This window comes from Miniopterus natalensis, chromosome 11, assembly GCF_054644295.1.
Source record: "Miniopterus natalensis isolate mMinNat1 chromosome 11, mMinNat1.hap1, whole genome shotgun sequence".
NCBI classification, from domain to species: Eukaryota; Metazoa; Chordata; class Mammalia; order Chiroptera; family Miniopteridae; genus Miniopterus; species Miniopterus natalensis.
Genome location: NC_142091.1, coordinates 35,849,565 through 35,873,744, shown reverse-complemented (window position 1 = coordinate 35,873,744; position 24,180 = coordinate 35,849,565). Strand labels below are relative to the sequence as shown.

General features: G+C 42.0%; 1 protein-coding gene across 1 annotated transcript in view; it reads right to left on the bottom strand.

Moving 5' to 3' along the window:
• The window catches only part of GAB2 (GRB2 associated binding protein 2), a 143,630-nt gene that overhangs the window by 40,410 nt on the left and 79,040 nt on the right, over positions 1-24,180 (bottom strand). The window contains exon 2 of the mRNA XM_087821633.1: positions 3,227-3,527. Coding sequence (XP_087677759.1) covers positions 3,227-3,527 — 301 coding nt within the window. The remainder of the gene's footprint in view (positions 1-3,226; positions 3,528-24,180) is intronic.

Sequence of the window (24,180 nt, the reverse complement as noted above, 5' to 3'; positions counted from 1 at the left end):
GGGAAAGGTCAAAGGGTACAAACTTCCAGTTATAAGATGAATAAATTCTGGGGATGTAATGTACAGCATGAGTGACATAGTATTTGCATATAACCTATGCATATCTTCTATAAATTAAATCATCTCAAGATTACTTATAATACCTGTTAAGTGCTATGCAAATAGTTGTTACACTGTATTGTTTAGGGAATAATAATGACAAAAGTCTGTACACATTTAGTACAGGTGCAGCTACATTGTAGTTAGGCCTAACTACAGAGTATTACCAGCAACAATGTAACATTTTTTCTTTTCAAGCAGTCCATGGTTGATTGAATCTGTGGAGGCAGAGCCTGCAGGTTCAGAGGGCTGACTGTAAATCAAATCATGAACTATGTGATTCTTTGTGTCTTCTTTCATTTAGCATAATGTTTTAAAGGTTCACCCATGTTGTAGAATGTATCAGTATTTCATTCCTTTTCATGGCTAAATAATATACACATGCATGCACGCACGCACGCACACACACGCACACACACTCCACACCACATTTTGTTTACTGATAGACATTCAAGTTTCTACTTTTTGGTTACTATGAATAATGCTGCTATAAATACTCAACACGCAAGTTTTTGCATGAACATATGTTCTCATTTCTCTTGAGTACAGGCCTAGGAATGGAATTGCTTTGTCATAGGTTTAACTTTTTGAAAAACTGCCACATTGTTTTCTGCAGTAAGTGTACCATTTTACATCCCCACCAGCAATATCTGGGGTGGGATGTATGAGCAATGTATGTTTTGCCACATCCTTGACAACGCTTGTCATTGTCTATATTTTTAATTATATTCATCCTAGTGAGAATGAAGTGATATCTCAGTGTGGTTTTGATTTGCATTTCCCTAATGGCAAATGAGCACATCTAAATGTCTATTTAGATCCTTTGCCCATTTTAAAATGGGGTTATGTGACTTGTTGTTGAGTTGCAAGAGTTCTTTATATATTCTAGAAACTAGGTCCTTTTCAGTTATATGATTTGGAAATAGTGTCTCTCATTCTGTCAGAGGGACTTTAAAAAACTATTGATTCCTCAACCCTAAATTGAATCTACTGAATCAGACCTAAAGTTAAAATACAAAAGTTTTTGATGACCCATCAGGTTTGGGAATGAATAATCCAGACCAGTGCTTTTCAAAATTTAAAGTGCATACAAATAACCTGGAGATCTTAATAAAATGTGGCTTCTGAGGGAAGCAGAAAATCACCCTTAGAATACCACAGTAGTAACTGTTCCATTCCTGGATGATAAAATCAGTGGGCAAAACTTAAGGAGAAATAGGCTACTTGCACATCCTTAAAGTTAGTTCTTCCAAAATATTAATTATAAAAGTAAAGATAGTAGCTTTACAGTGGAGAAACCTGGCAGATACCACCTTAACCAAGTGACCACAGTTAACATGACCAGATGACCAGTGATAAGACACATTGATATCATGTGCCCCCTGATACAACACGCTTGGAAGGACACATCACCTCTGCGGTAATGCTGTCTCCCCCAAATTGATAACATCAATCCAATCATGAGAAAACACCACACAAACTCAAAGTGAGGGACATTCTACAAAACATGTAACCAGTACTCTATAAAAGTGTCAAGGTCAAAAAAAGACAAGAAAGACTGGGAAACTGTTACAGACTGGAGGAGACTCAGAGACATGACCACTAAGTCCAATGTATCCTGGACTGAATCCCAAACAGAATAACGACATTGGTGAGAGACAGGTAAAAATCTAAATAAACTGTGGTTTAGCTAACAGTACGATATCAACCAATGTTAACTGCTCAGTTTTGATAACTGTACCATGATTAGGTGAGACAGATGTTAGTTAACATTAGGAAAAGCTGACAGAAAGGGATATGGGAATTTTCTGTACAATTTCGGAATTCTTCTGCAAGTCTAAATTATTTCAAAATATGAAGTTTGAAAAATATGCAGATTCTGATTCTGTAAGTCTGAGTGAAGTCCTCTGCCTTTCTAACAAGCTCCCAGGAGAAGCTGTTGCTACTGGTCCAAAAACCCCACTCTGAGTAGCAAGAGTTTAGACCAGTGGTTCTCAAACTCACCTGGCAGGGTTTTTAAAAACACAGATTGCTGGGCCTCACCCCCAGAGTTTTTGATTCACCAAGTCTGGGGAGGGAGCCAAGAATTTGCATTTCTGCAGGTTCCCAGATGATGTTGGTATGGCTGATGAGCTAAGAATGGTTTTTATATTTTTAAAGGGTGGTAAAAAATTTTTTTTAAAAATAGGAATATGGAACAGAGACTGACGATATGTGGCCTTCAAATATTTACAAAAAATGGCTGTTGCACCCCGGATCCCTGCTATTCAGAATGAAGCTTTTAAAAGACACGAATGCCTCAGAGATTCTTAGTAGCTGATTTGGCAGGGGTCCTGAGCACCAATGTTTTTTAAATGCTTCTCTTTAACTGCTGTGCAAACCAGGTTTAAGAACCACTGATTTAGGTTCTCCACCTGCCTCAAAAAATCCTGCTCCTCAATCATCCTAGAGCTGGGGATGAGTCCAAACAAATGTCAGCGAGGGTTTCTGCAATTTAAAACTCATTTCAAAAAGCTAATTTGTGAAGGTTAACAAAACCCAAATATAAATCAGCATTTCCCCTTCTCACCTGTCCCCTCTCAAGTGTATAGAAAGGAACACTGAATTATACATCAGTAATAATCCCAAAGAGCCCCAAACCAAAAAAAATATAAAAATTGGCAAGTGTAACTGTGCAGGATGGTGTGACACAGATGGGCTAGACAGACAGAGATGGACTGGAAAAAAGACTGAGGTGAGAGCTGCCCTATAGGATGGATGACAGGTAACAGGGTACAGTCTGCTAGAGAGCCGAGGAAGGGGGAGAAAGGTGCAGGGCTGAGAAATGGGGTGCTGCTGGGGTACCCGAAGACAGTATCTTTAGCACAAAGTACCTTTCGCTTCAATCACAGCCCCAATAGATCTTAGTTTCCCATGTGAGTGTCAACAGGGCAGGGGCCCCTCTAATATTTGGCGACCCCTTCACGCTCTTACCCTTTGCCTATCACTCCTCGGCTGAGGAGAGCTTTTAGCCGCAGCCAGCTCTCCTTGATCAAGGAATCTGAAGGCCTCCTCATAGCCCAACTGCTCAGCCTCCTCCAGGAGGCACCTTGCCCCTTCTGACCAAGGTCCCTGTTTGTTTTCTTACCTGTGCTCTCCTCAGCCTGATTGAAGCCACAGATCTGACAGATGCTCTGGACCCACTTATTCATGTCCTCCTCGGTCTCGGCCACCAGGTAAAAGGTGCGCTCGCTGGTCTTGATGTCAAACACGAAACTGTCCTGCAGCTCCTTCTTGTTGAAGGTCAGGCCTGCGTCCACCTGCTCGCAGAAGTTGAGGTTGATGATCCGCAGGGGCTTCTTGGAGTGGTCATTCTTGTAGTATTCCAGGACGTCTGGGTCGCCGCTCATCCGGCCGCTCCGCAGGATAAACCAGCGTTTCTTCCAGGCCTGAACGGAAGTAAGAAGAGGCGGAGAAAGGTCATTACTTATTTCAAAGCTTTTCACAGGTCCTCAGGTTACCTCTAGGTTAAGAATGGAGACGGCTGCGCCTGCAGGCTGAACGTGGCCTCCACCTGCCTCCCACATTTATTGCCCCCGAGGTTCAGAAACGGAAGACGACTTTAGAATTGCACGCTAGTGTAGCATTTCACTGTGGAAATGGTTTTATCACCATGAAATGAACTGTGGCATTCCCATTTTTTAGATCAGGAAGTTAGATGCGCACTAAAACACTCTAGAGCAATTATTCCATTAGGGCCAGGGCGCACACTCTAACTCACAGCACTTTTAGTCAGGGTGGAGCCTGCAAAACCGTAACACCTCAGTTCATGGATGGGGACCCCCACGGAGACATGGCGAGTTGAAGCAACAATGTCACACGCAGCAAACAGCAGAAAAACAAGCTTCCTAACTCTTAGTACATTGTTGTTTTTGTGTTTTTTTTTTTTTTTTACCAAATCACGATGCCCTGAAAGAATCACAGAGACATCCTTCTAAAACTTCTCTGAAGCACCTGTCTTGTTACTGCTATATCCCCAGTACTTATAACAGAGCCTTGCACATACTAAGCACTCAATATGTATTAATGAATAAGCTCCATATATCATTCCATACTACAGGATTGAACACTTGATTATGTATTGCCTATTTGTCTTCTACAGTCCATCTCTTCAACAAGGCTGAGTGATCCGTGAGCAGACACCATACAAAGCGGTAAAACAGAGGGCCTGGGGTTGACTCTATGCTTTACCACTGACTTGCTGTGTGAGTTTAGATTAGGTCATTCAGGCCTTTGGATCTTGTCTCATTTATATAACAATCAACATCACCACCACCAGCACCTACTACCTTACAGGGGTTTTTTATGCAGATCCACCCAGAGCATTTTGTTTACCACCCTAAAGCACTTCAAATGCCAATGACTTGATAATTATTGTAATTTTTAAAAATAGTGCTATTTATTAAGAGAAACATTGAAAATTTGGACTATGTTACAATTCAGAACTCTTCATAAAAGACACCATAGGTAGTGCTAAATCATCGGTCATCCAGTGAGAGAAGAATTTTACAACACACGCAAGCTTCAAAGTATCAGTCTCCAGGATATAAGAATCCCTACAAATACATAAAAAACCCAAAATACAGAAAAATGGGCTCACTTGAGCTGCACCTCATAAAAGACAGAAAACAGCCAGCCGGTAAACCAATGAAAAGTGGTTCCACATCAGTAGCAACCAGAAAAGTGCATGTTAAAACCACAGTAAGATACTATTACACTGGCCCCAGGTGGACCAACATTATAGACACGGGGTGTTTTCAGACAGTATAATGTTTATCATAATTCTTTAGAGCCCTTTAGGACCTTCACTCCAATAATCCTACCATCTTTTCTCTCTCACCTTCTATCTCTGTCCTCACTTCTCCCCTTACCTGACTTTGTTTCTGATCCTTCATTGTAATCATTCCTTTGCTTCTTTCTCCATTCCTCTTCTTTTTTTTTTTTTCAAATGTGTTTATTGATTTTTAGAGAGAGAGGAAGCGAGAGGGAGAGAAACATTGATCGGTTGCCTCCTGCATGCCCCCTACTGGGCATCGAGCCAACAACACAAGCACGTGCCCTGACGGAGAATCTCTCTCAGTGAATGGGGTGAAGATCAGCCAACTGAGCCACACTGGCCAGGGCTTCATTTTTCTTATTTATCCGGGGAAACTGCAACCTCTGCATAAGTCTAAGGCTCTGCCTGTCCCACTCAGCTAGACAAAATCATACAACTATGTTGACTGTTCTCACTTGAACTTCAAGGAGGCCCTCAGGCAGTCCCAAAATTCTATGACATTTACCTAGTCCATGACTTTCTTCTGTTTTTTTGGCAACAATCTCTGAACTTCTTTCTCTTCAACACCTCCACTCCTCCGTTTCGTGTTCGTCATGAGAACACATAAGCAATCAAAAGAGAACTTACACGTGTCCCATCACCACGTCTCCCAGCCTGCCTGCATCTGTAGCAGAGTGCTCTGTTACCAGGGAGCACAGACAGTTCATCCAACGTAAGGACATCTCTTCCACTTGTGCATCTCCTCTCACCTCCATGGGGGCATCCCTTTAACAACTCCCCACTCCCCTAGAATCACTGCATTTTCCCTCCCTGCTGGGATCATTCCCATCAGGACACCAACGTCTCCCATCTTAGAAAAAAAATTAAAAGCTTGACTTGGTCCCACATTCCCCTCCAACTATGTCTCTGTTTTTCTACTTTTTATAGTAAAACCTCAAAGAGTTTTTTATATTACTGATCTTGGTTCCCTCTCCTCCCATTCTTTTTATTTGTTTGTTCGAAAGCAATCTAATCAGGCTGCCTCCCTCTCCCCACTAAAGTAACTCAATGAAGGTCCCCCAGAGACTAAATCAACTCTTGGGCCTTACCTGATCTCTCAGCAACATCTTGTAATAGTTTATTATTCCATCTCCTGTGAAGCACTTTCTTCATTTGGCTTCAGTGTTCACTCTCAATTTCCCTCCTATCTCCCTGGCCTGTCTCCATCCCCAGTGCTGGTTCCTTCTCACCCCCCTGAACTTTAAACACTGGAATGCTCAAGGCTCAGTTCTCAGGCTCTTCTCTTCCTTACACCCACTCCTTAGGTTATTTTATTCAGTCTCACAGCTTTAAATGCCATCTAACTGCTGCAATTCCCAAGGTTCTATCTCCAGCCCAGACCCATCTATTGAACTTGAGACTTATAGATGAATCTTCACTATTAGGCATCTCACTCACACTTAATGTGCTCAAAACCGAACTCTTGATAGCCTCCCGTCTTGTTCCCCCTGCAATCTTTCCCATCTCAGTTAAGAGCAACTCCAGCCTTCTCGTTGCTCAGACCAAAAACCTTGGTATCCTCACCGGATGTTTCTTGCACGTTCCACATCGAGTCCAACAGCAAATCCTGTTGGCTCAGACGGTTCAAAATCTACCTACGCTCTGGCTACCTCTCCGCATCTCCACTGTTATTCACTGGATCTAGTCCACTGTTTTGTAGTCTTCCTGCTCCCACCCTTTCATCCTGTGATCTGTTCTCAACTGGGAAGCTCATGTGAATCAGATGTGAATCAGAACATCTCATTTCTGTGCACAGAACCTCCAGTGGCTTTCCTGCCCACTCAGAGGAAGAACCACCTCATCGTGGCCAAGGTGGTCCCTCTCCCCACCTCTGTCACCTCACCTCCTGCCATTTTCCGCCCACTCAGCTCTAGCCACACACTCCAGCCTCAGGGCCTTTGCTCTACTTGCTCCATCTGCCTGTAATAATCCTCCCTCAGATATTCCCATTGCTTATTCTTTCCTTCCAAGTCTCTAGTCAAATGTCAGGTTATCGAAGAGGCCATTCCCAACCCCCCAACCCTCATACTCTTTCTCCCTTTACTCTGCTATACTGGTCTCCTAGCACTTACACCACCTAAAAATAGCACATTTCTGTTGCTTGTATGTACCCAGCTCCCAGAATGTAAACTCCACGAGGGCAAGGGTTGGTTCTTTTTTATCCCATGACACATTGTCAGTGTTTAGAATAGTACCTGGCACATAACTGGTTCTTGAGGAATATGTAGTGAACTAATTAATGAATCATTTTCTTACACGAATTCCTTACTACATCTAGTTAGTCATGGGGATAGAACTGATGTTTAATAAGCCTTAGGCAGAAATGAAGATTAGGGTCTAGCCAGACAGGATAAAGCTAAGGAAAATAAACATAAGTACTATTTATTTATAGTCACCTAAAGTCTTGCTCAGGCCACCGCTTACAGAGCTCCGTGTGTGTTGTGTGTGTGCATGCCGCAGGCTCATGCATATACATGTAAATGTGTGGGTAAGGTGCACTTTTAAAAGATATATTGTTAACAGTTTAGCTTGTGTTCAGTTGATGTATGCCCTTCGGTGCTAGTCTCTGCAGAAAGAGCTGTCTTCAAATCTCTGGAGTGCAGGTGTAAGCATAACCGCACACATAGAGACACCCTCACAAACAAGAAAAAGGTGTTTGCTACAGATAACATCGGAGCTTGTCAGGTTTGGCTTCCAAGGAAGTGGTGCAGGCTGATAAATGGCTGCCTACAAAATGCTGATACACTTATGACAGAGCAGGCAAGGCTGTCTGGTCCAGTCCCAAATCCCCATCCCTTTTCTGCCACAACACCTCTTCAAAAGTCCATGCAGTTTTTTTTTGAAGCCAAACAATTCAGAACAAAGCACCTTCAAAGAGTCTAGCTCCATTGACAACTTCTCTGATCCCCTCAGCTACATTAATCAGGATAACTGGCACAGGGACACACACACACAGAACAATGGAATAGGACAGAAAACCCACACAAATATGCCCAACTGATTTCTGACAACGGTGAAAAGGCAGCTCAGTGGAGGAAAGATGGCCTTTCAACGGATGATGCCGAAGCAACAGGGAATCCAGAGGGGAAATAAAAAGAACCTCAACCTAAGTCTCACACATTATACAAAAACTAACTCAAAATGAATCATGAACTTAAATGCAGAACGATACAACATTTAGGGGAAAAAAAAAAAATCAGAGGAAATCCTTGGTATCTAGGGCTAGGTAGAGTTCTCAGACTTAACACCAAAAACATAATCCATAAAAGGAAGAGCTTATAAATCAGACTTTATTGAAATTTAAAACTTTTGCTTTGCAAAAGACTTTGTTAAGAAGTCAAGCTACAGAGTGGGAGAAAATATTTGCAAACAACATATATTCAACAAAGGACGGTATTTAGAGCATATAAAGAGTTCTCAACTCTCAATAGTTTAAAAAGGGAAACAATCCAATCAGGACATGGGCAAAAAAATATGAAGAGACGTTTCAGTCAAGAGGATACACAGATGGCAAGTAAGCATACAAAAAGATGCTCAACATCATTAGCTGCTTGGGAAACAAATAAAAACCAAAGTAAGATATTCTCACAGGCCTATCAAAATGGCTATAATAAAAAAATTTTAACAACACAAAATGCTAGTACTGAAGCAGAGAAAATGGGTCAGTCAAATGTCACTGGTGAGCATCTAAAATGATATTGCCACTCTGGAAAACAGTTTCTTAAAAAACTAAACATGCAGCTACTATATGACCCAGCAGTTGCAGTCCTGGACATTTACTCCAGAGAAATGAAGATTTATATTCACTTAAAAATGTGTACATGAAAGTTTACGTAATTTTTTTTACAATAGCCTCCAAATAAAACAATCTATATGTCCTACAATAAACTATAGTACACCTATGCTACAGAATACTACTCAGCAATAAAAAAAACAAAACAGTATTGACACATGCGAAATCCTGAATCTCCAGAGAATTATGCTGAGTGAGCAAAGCCAATCCCAAAAGGTTACAGGATTCCACTTATATAACATTCTTGAAATGACAAGATTTAGGAATGGACAGCAGATTAGTGGTTGTCGGGGGTTAAGGAGGGGGTTGGAGTGGGACAGAAGTGGGTGCGGCTATAAAAGGGCAGAATGAGAGATCCTTGTAGTAATGGAAATGCTCTGGATCTTGACTGTATCAGTATCAGCATCCTTGCAGTATAGTTTTGGAAGATGTTACCATGGTGGGGAAACTGGTAGAGGGTACACCGATCTCTGTATTATGTTTACAACTACGCGTGAATCTCAAATTATCTCAAAATAAAAAGTTAAACTCAAAAAACCTGACCCACTTGAGAATTAGAATGGTCACAGGTAGGAAATGTATTTAAAGAAAATCATAAGGAGGAAATAAATATTTTTCTGAGAAGAGATATAAATATCACAGAGAAGAAGGTTGTTAATAGTTGATTAATGACTATAACCAGATACAGTTGCCCTTCATTTTCCCCACTCAGGGATGGAGGAAGGTTCTTAAGGAATCACACTGTGAAAATATGAATAAACTTTAGAGCTCAGGCTCCTGAGCAGGAGCGTACAAAATGAAGTGAACTAATAGTCACCAGTAATTCTGAACCTAACGAACCACATATCAGCTCTAGGAAATCTTGGCTGTCAAGGCAGGCATGATTCTCTGTCTTGGGGAATAAAATTTCCCAGAGGAAAAATAAAAATATAAATAAGGTGCCAGTAGCTTCTTCTGTTTTTCTGTATAGTAGCCGGTCTCCATGATGAGTAAGCTCCCAATGAGCCTCGCTTCCTAATACAGCAGAGCCTTATGCAGTCCCCTCCATTCTGAACAAAGGTGACCCACAGAATACTGCATGAATGACAGTGTGTGACTTCCAAGGCTAAGTCACGAACGACCGTACAGCTTTTGGATCAGCTGCCATGTTGTAAGGATGCTCAAGCAGCACTGAGGAGGCATGTATGTGGGAGGAACCAAGGCCTCCGGTCAGGCATGTAAATAAACCATTCTTGGAGCAGGTCCCTCAGCCTCAGTCCAGCCTTCAGATGACCGCGGCTGTAGACAACTATTTGACTGCAATTTTGTGAGAGACCCTGAGTCAAGTCCACCAGCCTAAACTGCTCCTGAATTGCTGACTCATAGAAACCAGGTGAAATAATATTTATTGTGGCTTTTAGCCAGTACATTTTGGGGTGACTTGTTATGCTGCAATAAATAACTAAGACATTCTACTTCCCACTTCTAGGGCTAGATGAGTAGAAGGAAAATATAGATAGAAGGAAGACATAAATAGAAGGAAAGCCTTGTCTATTTAGAAGACTAAAAGCAGATCCTAAAGGATAGACTAATAGGCCAATGGAACAGAAGAATCCAGAAACAGAGCCATACACACACTGTCATTAGATTTATGAAAACGGTGATACTGTAGTGCCGTGGAAAAAAACAACTGTCTTTTCAATACGTGGCATTACATCAATTCGATCACCATGGGAAAAGATTCTCGATCCTTATTTCATGCAAGATGTGAAAATTAATTTCAAATCATTATAAACCCAAATGTGAAAGATAAAACAATAAAGTACTTAGAGGAAAATAAGGAAGAATATCTTCATGACTTTGGGGTAGGCAAAGATTTCTGGAATGCACAAAAGGTGCAAGTAATCACCTGCACTACATTAAACGCAATCTCTGATTATCAAAAGGCACCACCGAGAGGAGGAAAAGCCACGCACAACAGTGAGAAGAGATACTTACACTGCACATAACCAATGAAGGACTCACAGTCAGAATATATTAAAAAACTCCTACAAATTAGCAAGAAAAAGGTAGACCGCTCATCAGAGAAATGAGCAAAAGATTAGAAACGACACAAAAGAAGACACACAAATGGCAATAAGCATATAAAAAAAGATCTCATTTCCATTAGTCATTAGGGAAGTACAAATGAACACCACCACACAACCACAAAAATGGTTATAATGAAAAAGACTGACAATAATAAGTCCTGGGAAGGATATGGAGAGGCTGAAAGGCTTATACTCTGTTAATAGGTGTGTAAGTTGGTATAATCACTTTGAAAAACTAAGGCTGTATCTACTAAAGCTGAATGTCCACGCCAGCCCCCCTGCAATTCTACTCCTGGGTACATACCCCAGATAACTGTGTACATATATTCACCAAAATACATGCACATGTATGTTCATCACAGCACTAGTCATAATAGTCTACGTCACGCCTGCCTTTCTACACTCTCCATTTCCAGTGCTGTTACTTATAGTCTGGACTACAGTGAAAGCTTCCAAACCAGTGATCCTAATTGAATACTTACAAATGCTTCCAGTTTAATCAGAGCAGAGAAAGCTCTGACCGTGTTACTCCCCTCAACTAATCAAAAACTTAATGGCTCCCGTCATCTGCAGAGCAAAATCCAAATTCTATGGCTTAGTGTTTTTTAAATCGAAAATTATTTTCAGTGTGGTAAAACAAACGTAACATAAAATTTACCTTTTGAAGTATGTAGTTCTGTGTTATAAAGTGCACTCACACTGTGGTACAGCCATCAACACCATCTTTCTCCAGAGTTTTTTACTCTCCCCAATGGAAATTCTGTATCCATTAAACACTAACTTCCCCTCCCCGCCCCTGGCCAGGCCCTGGAGTCCACCATTCTGCTTTCTGTCTCTACAAACTTGACTGCTCATACATGTGAAATAATACAATATTTGTTCTTTTGTAACTGGCTTATTTCATTTAGCATGATGTCTCCAATGTTAATCCATGTTATCCATTCCATCTGCTGATGGCCTCTTGCGCTCTACGGCTCAGATTTAAGGCTTTCACAATCTAGTTCAAGCCTACCTTTCCATCTCATCTCTACTCACATATACTGTATATATTCAAACCAAGTAGAATTTTCACTATTTCTTAAACCTGTCTGGTGCTTTTCCACCTCCACACACTCAATTTCTCTCTGTCTGAAAAGTCTCCCAATCTTCCTTCCTTTCTAAATTCTCTAAAGTTTTGCTTATAGTTGAATGCTATCCTGTCATATGGAGACAGGCCAGTAAGCCAGGACAAGTGGAATAGGGAAACTGAGACAGATAGCTGAACTGGCAGAGCAATTTACAGCAGATACAGAAGGACACCTCCCTAGAGATAACATCGAGGCCTCAGTTGTATTTCAGCTCTGGACCCAGAAAAGCAGCAAAACCAGGTGGGTGACACCAGGACCAGCTGCAGTGACTGAAGACCCCCTGCCCTGACAACGACTAATGGGACCATGGCCCTGGAGGAGCACACCTAGGAAACTGATGAATATTCTGCTGAAACCCTCCCCTGAGATCTCCCCTAAGATTCCCACCTGCAAGAGAGAGATAAAAGCCTCAAGACAAAGGACCTAGCGCTTGCTTTCCCTTCTGGGGAGCAGCCCTTGCCATTCCCTTTCCCCTCTTCTTCCCCACAGGCATGCATCTCCTAAACTCTAAAGGTCTCCATGAGACTTGCAACCAGGGGAGAAATGGGCAGGGGTAGCTCATCCCAGGCTAACCCCTGAACCTGTGCCCAAAGACCCCTTTTCCCTGACTTCCCAGACAAATAGGGCAGCAAGCCTAGGCTCTCCTGTTGCTTCTTCTGTGCTAAGCCCTTTCTTGTTTTACTGTCCCCAGCTTTAATAAACATTCCGTCATAGTCACCTGGACTCATGTTGTGAAATTTTTCCTACACAAAGTCATGAACCCACACACTACTGGTCAGCCCTAGGCAGACCTGCCAAGAGCTGGGTCCCCTTTCTGGTAAGAATGTCATCATTTTTTATCATCTTTCACCCCGTGTTCCACCGGCCAGTGCTCTCTCAGAATACAGCACTTCTTCCCTAGAACCTTACACACAGCCTTCCTTCTGTGTTATAAGTACTCTTATTTATTGAACTAAGTAACTTAGCCAAATCTCATTAAAAAACAAGTATAATCATGCTTAAATATCTCATCTTGAAACTATTTTTTCTAGTTTCAATAATAAACTATATTGAGGCATTTTAAAATGTCAAATGGACAATATGAAGATGGAAAAAGGATACCGGTTTTTGCCTAATTCCTGGTATAACCCAGCCAGGCAGAAGAAACTATTAATTCAGATCAACAAAAACTCAAACCAGGGGGAACAAATGCAGAGAAAGAAGGAGAGCAGAACCAGGTAGATGATGTAGAGTGTGATGAGAGAAGCTTGAGGTCAGAGTGAAAAGACTGAATTATATTTCTATAAACCTGGACAAATTTCTTAACCTCTCTTAGCCTCAATAACTAAATATATAAAAGGGGAAAAATAGAAAACTAATAATATTGCTTTGAGAATTAAGTAAAACTAATACATGTGAAAGCACCCAGGCCCAAACTCTGCATGACAGGTGCCAAGTATACAGCTACTGAATCTAAAGCTGCCCAAGGACATTCTGGGATCATGCAACTGGCAGAAGAGTTTCTGTTATAAGAGATCCCCAGATTTCCAATCCAGTGTTCTTTCTACTGTATCATCCCTACAGAGGCTTTAGTCTGTCCTTTCTTGTGCCCTAAACCACAGGTCAGCATGTCTCTGAGTTCTGCCTCTTTTGGTTAAAGGCATCACTATTCTTCCAGGCTCTCAGATTCAAAATAATCTACTCCCATTCGGCTCTTCCTGCTAGTTCACTGCCCACGCCGAATCGATGAGCTCCCTCTATAGTATTCAGTAGAGCAAGCACAGACTCTGCTGAATGCTTTGAGGGATAAAGAGGCAAGACCCAAACACTCCTTTCGAGTAACTTAAAACATTTGTGATGTTGCACGCATCCCTGAAAGAAAAGGCAGCTTTTCGGAAGCACCGTCACAAGAGACACAAGATGCTATTAGACCACTGACAAAGGGAATCAAACTCGTGGGGGGGGGGGGAGAAAGAGAAATATGAATGGATTTGAATAGTGAAGAAGGTAGGGTTTGAGATATGGTTTTGGGAAGAAAGCAGAAAAGGACCTTTTGTATAGAGCACACAGTATGACCAAGGCCTGGGCATGGAAAAATATAAGACTGTTCAAAAAGCTCATAGAGATAGACAAAAGTATGGTGGTTACCAGGGAGAAAGGGGGGGGGGGGGGAGAGAGGGAGAAGAGGGTGAGGGGTTCAAATATATGGCCACAGAAGGAGACTTGACTTTGGGTGGTGAGCACACAATGCAATACATAGATGATGTATTCTGGGATTGTACCCTTAAAACCTACATAATTTTATTAACTAATGTCCCCCCAATAAAAATGAATTTTTAAAAAATGGGCTCAGAGAATGTGTAATAGTCTCTTCTGAATGTGGAAAAGGAGGGAAAGAAGAGTTTGTGGTCCTGGAAAGCCTTGGATGCCACCCTAAGAAGTTTGGTCTTTCCTTTATTGGGGAGCCACTGAAGAGTTCAGATCAGCAGAGAAATGATATCGATTGCTGTGCTCTTAACTGGCAGAGTGAGGAAGGCCAACCAGAGAAAGGAAAAATAAAGAGGCAGGAAAACTGTTTAAGAGGCTGTCGCAATAGTCTGCAACAGCGAGAGGAGATGGCGCGGAGACAGAGGGGCACAGACAGCGTAAGTCCCTTTACTCAACAACGGGGCTTGAAGAAGTAAGTACGGGGCATAGCGGCCCTACTCTTAAAGCTGAGAGAACACTACCACCTTCTCTGATGAAACAGAAGTGACTATCTTCCTTTTGTACCCAAATCCAGTCAAAAACAAACCATTTCACAAGCACCCAGACCACAGACACGCACCGTGGGTACATGGGGCCGGACGTTGCATCATTCCTAGCTGCTGAGCAGGGAGTGCATGTCCTACGTGAACCTGCCTGTTATTCGGATTAGATTAGAAGGTGACCAAGCATGTAGAACGAGGTCATGACTTCTTCCTATGGCTCTTGGCACCTAGAAAATTCATGTGCCCCAATTTAACTTTACACTGCAGTAGTGATCACACGAGTGTTGTGCTCAGTCCTGGTGGTGATGAAGGCACTCGGGATCCTATGGGACTGGGGTCCAGTGAGCTTCTGCCTGGAAGTTCAGTGTTCTGAGATATAAGGGGCCGACACAAGGAAGAGCAATTTGATTTCTCCAGTGGTTCCAAATACTCAAGTTGAACTAGTGCCAGCAAGGGCATGCTACAGGCAAGCAGCTTTGGCTCAGTATAAGAAAAATTTTCCAAGAGAGTGATCTAAAGCTGGTGCCTTGGAAACTGAAGAACCACTCATCATTGGAGACACTGAGATAGGCTAGGCCAGGAGTCAGCAAACTTTCTCTGCAAAGGTTAAAGAGTAAATATTTTAGGCTTTGTAGGTCATACAGTCTGTCACAACTACCCAAATCTATGGTGGCATGGAAAAAGCCACAGACACAATTTGCAAGCAAATGAGAGTGGCTGTGTTCCAATAAAATTAGTTAGAAGAAGAGGTGACGGCTAAGATTTGCCTGCTGACCCCTGGCCTGGGCGAGGGGTGGGGAGGGAGACAGAAAAGGGGGCTCAAGCAGTGGATTAGACAGGCAAGGGACTAAGGTCTCTTCCAACCTTGACAGCCTTGTGTATTTTTAACCAAGAAACTTGGATATAGTAATAGCTCATTTAATCTGACTTTGAAGATTACTGGAACACAGGGATGTGCTTTACTGAACAACCAAGTATGAACTAGAACCTCTTTTAGTTTCGGCCTTGACAGTTGAAAATATTTCTAAAAACTCCAGAATCTTCCGCCCTGCCTTAGGTATTAGACCAAAGATAACAGAACTTTGATGACTAAGGGCTTCTCAGAGCCTCAAATCATCTTTCCAGATACCAAATCTCACATGCCTTGTGGCTAAAGTTGTAGAAGGGTCAAGACATTTCTTGGAAGAGGGTTTTGCGCAACTCCTAGAAATGGGCGTGTCCTTTTAACTTCCCTCTTTCAGAGGAGGGCAAAGCTAAAAACTGCCGACAAATGAGGAGAATTCTGTCAAGTGAGGGTTATAGTTAGTTAATCAGAATCTAACTGAGCTCCCTAGATGATACCAATACACTGAACTGCTTAGTCAGAGATATTAAAAACTTAATACTTGCATTTTCAAAAGCTCCTTGCTTTATACAAAAAGAATTCACCAATAAAACACACACACACTCACTCACACTCACTTTTCTCTTAATGGAACTCTCAGGTGGTGATGAGGTTCGAGTTCCAGCTCAACCAATCACAAAGACACAGAATTTGACCTAACTCGTGAGTGTAAGATGTACGCAACTATACCCCAATACACTGCAGCATGAAATACTCTAGGCCAGTCTTCTGTCTCATAACAGTTAAGAGCAAAGAGTAAGCGTTCAGTGGTCATGAACAGTCACACATTTCTGGAGGGACACTTCCTGAGTAAGGAAGGGCTTCTTGCTACCCTTCCTCTAGGAATCCTTCAGCTACTCTGGACCACAGTGATTTTATACTCTGAGGGAGGGAAGAGAATGGCACTTGGCTGAGCCCCTACTATGTGCCACGTGCTTTCTATGCATTAACACGTTTAATCCTCAAACCAATGCTGCAAGGCAAATATGATCCCCTTTTTACAGATGAGGGAAATGGGGTTCATCGAGGTTAAACAGTTTGCAGAGATCATAGCCCCAGATCTTCTGGTCCCATAGGTCAAGTTTAGGGTCCAGAAAGAACTTTAGAGAAGCTAATCCAGATTAACGACTGACTACAATTTGAGAAACACCGGACACAGAGTTTATAAAAGGTCAAGTTCACCATTAGTTGGTGATGGCAAGGGAGGGATTAAAATCTAGGCCTTAGTTCATAGTCCAAATTACTTCCACTTCTCAAATCCAAATCCCCTAAGAGAGGGCATCGTACTTATATGCCCCTGACTCATGCATCTGAGTAATAAAGTTTCTCTCTGACTCTAGTGAACCTTATTTGTTCCTACGGCACAGAATGGACTTTATTTAACCACCACGCTGCTACACTCTGAGGTCAGGGGCTTCTTTAGCTCCAGAATTTAGCACAGCGCTTGACACATGTTATGTATTATACAAGCCAATTAAAAGTATACCAAAGGAACAAAAGGAAAGAATATCTACTTGCTCCTCTTTTGGTAAAAACAAACAAAACCTCTCAGTCGGACGTAACACTTCCAGGATTCTTAACCATCTCCGTCCTGGGTGAGATGCTACACAGACACCACAAACACAAAAGATCACCTGGACAAACTCATGTCTTTTACATGACACTGACTAAACTCTAGGCTTTGGGGAGTAGATCACAAGAGCCTAGATTAAGCCAATTAATGCACTTCATCCAGTGGCTGGTTCAGCAATGGGCAGGTGATTCAAGCCAGCTCAGTCACTGAGATTGAGTCACTCTAGGACTTTTGTTTGTTACTCAAGGTGGGCCCTTTCTCTCACTGGGCAGGAGGCTGTGGTGATATGAGCCTCAACTTGCAGGGACCACCATGTGGAGTCTGAGAGCAGCCAACCCAGAGAGAGCAGAGTTAAAAAGATCCTGATAAAATGTGGGCCCTAAAACAAGTTGATCCTGAAGCCAGGTTTTCCCCTTGTTGGCTTAGGTGACTCAAGTCCTATACTGAGACTTGGAACCAGGCTGTTACCACAAGAGTAACTAAAGGGTCCTTTCCATGTGTTCCTGTCACATCCATTTATTCAATCCACATTCTGTTTCCTTCACTTTCACTTTATTTTCCATTAGTATTTACTCCCTCGCTTCCTCCTTCTAAACCATTCAATCAACATTTATCAAACCTATCAGTGCCAGGTCCTTTAGGACCTCATGACCTATGGAAAGGGCAGTTAGGTACAGTACACACAGGTAACTCGGTACACTGAGGTCACTGCCCCCACAGTGGCATGAACAGGGACCACCTGCTTGGGAGGAGTCAGGGAGAGTGTGTAGCGCAGGCAACGCTTGGGTTGGGCTCTGAAGGATGAGAGGAGCTTTGCCAGTTGAAGAAAAAAAATGCTGGAAGGGAAACTTCTTGGGAAAAGAGAATAATATGAATACAGTTGACTCTCATTGTTTACAAACGTTAGGGTTATAATGTCACCATCAACACTGAGTGAATGAGCACTGAGTTGCTTTTCCTAGGAGAAATACAGGGCTAGGTTCCTGCAAGCCTCTGGCCACAACAGTTTTTGTCAAACAATCAACGCATTATCTTGTTTTATATGCTTGTTTCTGTGTAAAGACACCTTACTTTATATTGTCGATTCATTAGCAGTGAACTTGGGGCCAGCAGCACTGTAACTTAAGTCTGCAGGAAGCTTCTCTAACACGTGTATTTTCTCCAGGAGGCACAACACAATCTTCTTATGCTTAGAACACCAGAAAGAACTTCAGCACTATGTTTGGGGGTCATTTTAAACAGCCAAATCACCATAAAAAACACAAAAATGTGGAAAGCGTGACATTAAATAGATGGATAAAGGACACTGGTTTACAGCGTGAGAGCTGAAACAAGAAGGCACAGTGTGGCTTTGTTCTGCCTCAGCTGGTGAGTGTGTGTGGGGGTCCCTCCAATTTTGACTGCTCTTCTCACGCATGTCTGTCACTGAAGCTTAGTGTGTTCAAACAATAAAGGGATATGAGCATCCTTCGATTTTGGTATCCATGGGGGTCCTGGAATCCCCCGCAGATACTAAGAGGACTGAAATTTTGGGGGAGTCAAAAGTTATATGCAGATGTTCCACTATGCAAAGTGGGGGTGGAGGAATCAGTGCCCCTAACTCCAGTTATTCAAGGGTCAACTATATATGCACACCACCACATATATGTATACACATGTATACACATGTGTGCATGTGTATACACTCAAACATACGTTTTAAAAATGCTTAGAAAAGCATTCCAAACTATCGTGGATGGCTCCTTGTGGAGGGGAATGGGTAGACAGAGAAATAGAATACACTTTAATCTATTACTTCTGTATTTTTAAGTAAGTAGAACATGAGACCACTGAATGTTTTTACTTTTTTTTCATATTAACAGGTCATTGTTAAAAATCATTCTGGCTTGTGGCAAATGTAGAGCATAAGTAGGGAGCCCGGATAGACAACTGCTCAGGAAATAATGGTGATTAGGACCAGGAGGTGGCGCAGGACATATTTATTTCAGAGACTGTAATGACTGACCCTAGTGATGGACTGGATGGGGGTGCATATGGGAGAAGAAAGGCTCCCAAGATTGCCTGCTCGAGCAAGCAGGTGGGCTGTGTTATGACTTACGGTGGGGAAGGGAGCCACAGCCACACCTCTCTGACAAGCCTATCACTGTGCACTCTACCCATTCTTTGCCTTGCCAGCGTCAAAAACAAAGGGGTAAAATGAATTCGACATGTGTGAGAAGGAGAGAGTCACATCTGGGGACCCTCTGATTATACTGACTGAATTCTACAAGACTGATTCCCCAAAGACCAGGTCAATCTTTCTGCGGAGGACTCAGGGAATCAATTAATGGAATTACCTCTCCCATTGACAAAAACACACACAATGAGCTGTTGCCAACCCTCTGCATGAAACAAAGGTCATTCCATTGAGGGACCTCCCTTTCATGTTCTTGAATGCTCTTAGCTCAGTTGTATTTAAAACGGGTGAGTTAAACAAAGGTTACCAGAGAAAACCAGGGCAAAGTTGGGGGAAGGGCACCCAAATAATGCCCATGGATACAGTGAAACCATTTCCTTTCCTCTAGTACAGTGATGTTCAACCTTTTCATCTCAAACACAAACTAACTGGTAGAACTCTGCGGCACACCAATAAATATACTTTTTGCCTAGGTGACAAAAAAATAGGTATAATTTTGACTCATTAACACTGGAGGGCTATTGTTGGGTTGGCCGTTGTCATTTTTTTATTTGATAATCTAAGGAAAAAGAGGTCAGTGCCCCTGACTAGTCAGGTATTGCATGTTTTAAAAATTTTCTCGGCACAGCAGTTGAAAATCGCTGCTCTAGGACAGGGGGGGTTTCTCTCATCAGCTGCCCAGCCCCAAGTAATGGGAGAAGAGAAGACTCATGGGCTTTGGCTTCCCTAAAGACCTGATTTCAGACTTTCTTAAACATACATCTGATTGTGTGACTTTCTTTGCTTCAACAGAGGTACTTAAAACTTTAGTGTGCATCAGAATCACCGAGACACCTGTTTGGATGCAGCTACTCTCAGGTCGCAGGGAACCTCAGCAGAGATTCAGACTTGGTAGGTCTGGAGTGGGGTCCAGGGATACAAACCCCAATGACTCTACTACGGAACATCCAAGAACCCCATTTTGAGAAACACTGCACTCCTCTATTGATGACAGTTGATAAAATGTGGTCACAATTTAGCAAGCTGCACTGGAGAAACAAGTGGATCACAAAGGTCTGGGGACATCTGCTCTGTCACTAGTCAGGTAGCTGGACATGTGAACCCAGGAAGGAGAGGGAAGAACACTTTTCTGCTCTGGGCCATGGTTTCCTTATTTATAAAGTACAAGTGTTGAATGTGTGGATTTCCAACTTCCCTTTAAATTCTGACATTTTAAGACACAGGAAAAGGGTTGGCAATGCCAAGTATGGCTTCTTGCCCCACTGCGTAAGACGGACTCTCCCCAAAGTACCCAGACTGTGGATACACATGAACAAGAGCACAAAGTCTGGTGCTTTCTGGAATTTTCTGGTTTTGAGCAAATACTGTAAAAAGCTACATCTAAGGCAATGGGGGCCCTTTTGGAACCTGGCTTCTCTTCCCTAATCGCACCACTCAATAAAAATGCAGGGAAGTAATTCAAAGGATGGAAGGAGAAACTGAACCTAATTTTGAAGATTAACTCAGGTGCTAAAAGAAACGCCCTCCCTGCCTCTTGGGAGCCCCAAATTTACATTAATCCAGCTTCCTGAAGTATGTATACTTGAAAAACATTTTGATACACAGATAATTCCATCACCTCTATTTAAAAGGGTTTTATTTAATTTATAAGAAGTCACTATACAGCATTAGAGATTTTTGGGCTAATGCCTCCATTTTTCCCCCCCTTGTTTTTTAAGAGTCAACATTATAGAAGGATAATTTTTAAAAAATATATTTTTATTGATTTCAGAGAGAGGAAGGGAGAGGGAGAGAGAGAGAGAAACATCAATGATGAGAGTCATTGATTGGTTCCCTCCTACACGCCCCCTGCTGGGGATCGAGCCCGAAACCAGGGCATGTGCCCTGACTGGGAATCGAACCTCAATCTCCTAGATCCTAGGTCAATGCTCAACCACTGAGCTACTCTGGCCGGGCAAGAGGTATAATTTATATACAATTAGACTTGCCCATTTTAAGATTTTTAGGTCGATGAATTTTGACAAATGTATATACCATATAACCACCACCACAATCAAGATAGAACACTTCCAACAACCCAAAGTGGTGTTGTTCCATTTCCAGGTTGATCTCCATTCCCCACCTTGCCCCACCCCCCAACCACTGATCTGTTTTCTATCACTCTAAATTAGATCTGTCTTTTCTGTCACAAAATGGAATCACATAGTACATTATATGTTCTTTTCTGGCTGGCTCCTTATGCATAACAAAGTTTTTTGATTCATCCGTATTATTGCAAGGATCAGCAGTTTTTTAAAAATTGTTGATAGGATACCATTTTATGGAAGTAACGTAATTTGGTTATCCAGTTACTTATACATGAACAATTAGGGTGTTTCCAGTTTGGAGCTATTCTGAACAAAGCAGCCATGACTATTCTGTACATGTCCTTTTGTGAACATGTTTTCATTTTTCCTTAGGTATATACCTAGAGGTGGAATGGCTGGGTCACATGGCTAATGTATGCTTATAAAAAACTGTCGAACTGCTTTCCAAAGTGGTTGTCCATTTTTGCTCTCCCATCAGCAGTGCACGAGAACTCCAGCGTCTCCAAAAGCACTTAGCATCATGTCCAATCTAGTGGGCGTGTAGTGGTATTGTTACCAAACTCAAGGGGTTTGCTGCTTGGGATGCTCCATTCAAGAACGAGATGTGGTTGTTGAGATGGGGTTGTAGATTTACTTGCAGCAAGTAAAGAAAACAGATTCACATCCAAAGCTCTGTCTCCTGGCAAGGAGGCTTAGCTATTGCTTATATACAGTATTTGTTTAATTACACACTGATTTCTTCTTGGCAGTTGACTACATTTATCCAGTTGAGTCCCTGTCAAGCTCATCCTGTTTACATCTATGCCTGAAAAATACTGTGCTACATTTTAACATTTAGCAAGAATAACATTCAGTAAGGACCACCCAGACCTTGAGAACCTTGTCCTATCTAACTGTATCTCACTATATTTTTAATTTGCATTTTCCTGATGACTAACGATGTTGAGCAATTTTCCATGTGCTTATTGGTCAATTTTTTTATGATGTGTCTATTCAAATTTTCTGACCATTTCTAACTGAGGGTTGTTTTTTTGTGTCTGTTTCATTATTGAGTAGTAAGAGTTCTTTACATATATTCTGGATACAGTCCTTTGTTGTTTGTTTCTATGAGTTTCTATTTTTTATGTTTGTTCATTTGTTGCTTTCAATTTTATATCCTGCCTATGAATGAAATTAGATTTTTTTTACGTTTTCTGCCTGACTTGTGTCTCTTAGCATGGTATCAAGATCCATCAATGTTGTCACAAGTGGCAGTATTTCATTTTTTCTTATGTCTGAGCAGTATATTCCATTGTATATATGCACCACGTCTTCTTTATCCAATCATCTATCAAGGGTCACTTCAGTTGCTTCCATGTCTTGGCCACAGTGAATGATGCTGCAATGAACATAGGGGTGCACATATGTTTGCAAATAAATGTTTTCAAATTTTTCGGGTAGATACCCAGAAGAAGAGTTGCTGGGTCATATGGTAACTCTATTTTCATTTTTTTGAGGAACCTCATACTGTTTTCCATAGTGGCTATAACAGTTTATGTTCCCACCAGCAGTGAATGAGGGCTCCTTTTGCTCCCCAACCTCTCCATCACTTGTTATTACTTATCTTGTTGATAACAGCCATTCTAACTGGCGTGAGGTGATATCTCTTCGTAGTTTTGATCTGCATTTCCTCAATGGGCTAGTGAATAGGTTTGAGCATTTTTTCATATACCTGTTGGCCATCTGTATGTCTTCTTGGGAGAAGTGTCTGTTTAGGTCCTCTGTCCATTTTTTAATTGGATTATTTGTTTGGTGTTGAGTTGTATGAGTTCTTTATATATTTTGGATACTAAATCCTCATTGGAGCTGTTGTTTGCAAACATCATCTCCCGTTCGGTTGGTTGCCTTTCTGTTTTGTTGGCAGTTTCTTTTGCTGTGCAAAAGCTTTTTAGTTTGATACAGTCCCATTCATTTATTTTGGCCTTTACTTCCTTTGCTTTTGGGGTCAAATTTATAAAATCCTCTCTAAGACCAAGTCCATAAATTTCTTACCTATGCTTACCTCTATGTAATTTATTGTTTCAGGTCTTATAAAATTCACTCTTTAAAGTATACAACTTAGTGGCTTTTCGTGTACTTACAGGGTTGTGCAACTATCATCACTGTCTAATTGCAGAGTATTTTCACCACCCAAAAAGAAACCTCATGCTCATTAAGAGTCACTCCCCCTCCCTCCCCGTCCCCTCAGTCCTCATGCAATTCTGTGAGAATAAAATCTTGTGGTTTTATTCAGAGTAACAACAGCATTCAGTTGGTCTTAGCAGCCCGATCCCCAAGGAGAGCCTATTCATAACCTTAATTTGTCTCTCCACAGAGATGGGAGCTCTGGGGAAGCTGAAAACCCTCTTTTCTCAAGATGTAGAGGGAACATCCCCATTCCTGGTTCCAACTTGGACAGGGACTCAAGTCAACAGGGAATCAAGGTGACAGAGGGAGACATCGGGTGACAGTGGCTTTCAACCAGGACAGTGCTGCTTGCTCTCCTGGGGTTTGGAAATGTGTGTGTTTGGGGCGGGGAGGGGAGTTGTCACAATGACTGGGGAGCACTACAGGCATCAGAGGGCAGGGGATAGAAATACTAATTTCAAACAATGCTTGGGACAATCCTGCATAATAAAGAACCGCCCCGCCCCAAACTCCAATAGAGCCCTCTCTCCCCTGAGAATCAATCAGGGCAGAATTCCTATCATTTCTGCAAGTACAAAAACAAAAATGCAGAGTGATGCTCTATAATTGGGAACCAGGCCCAG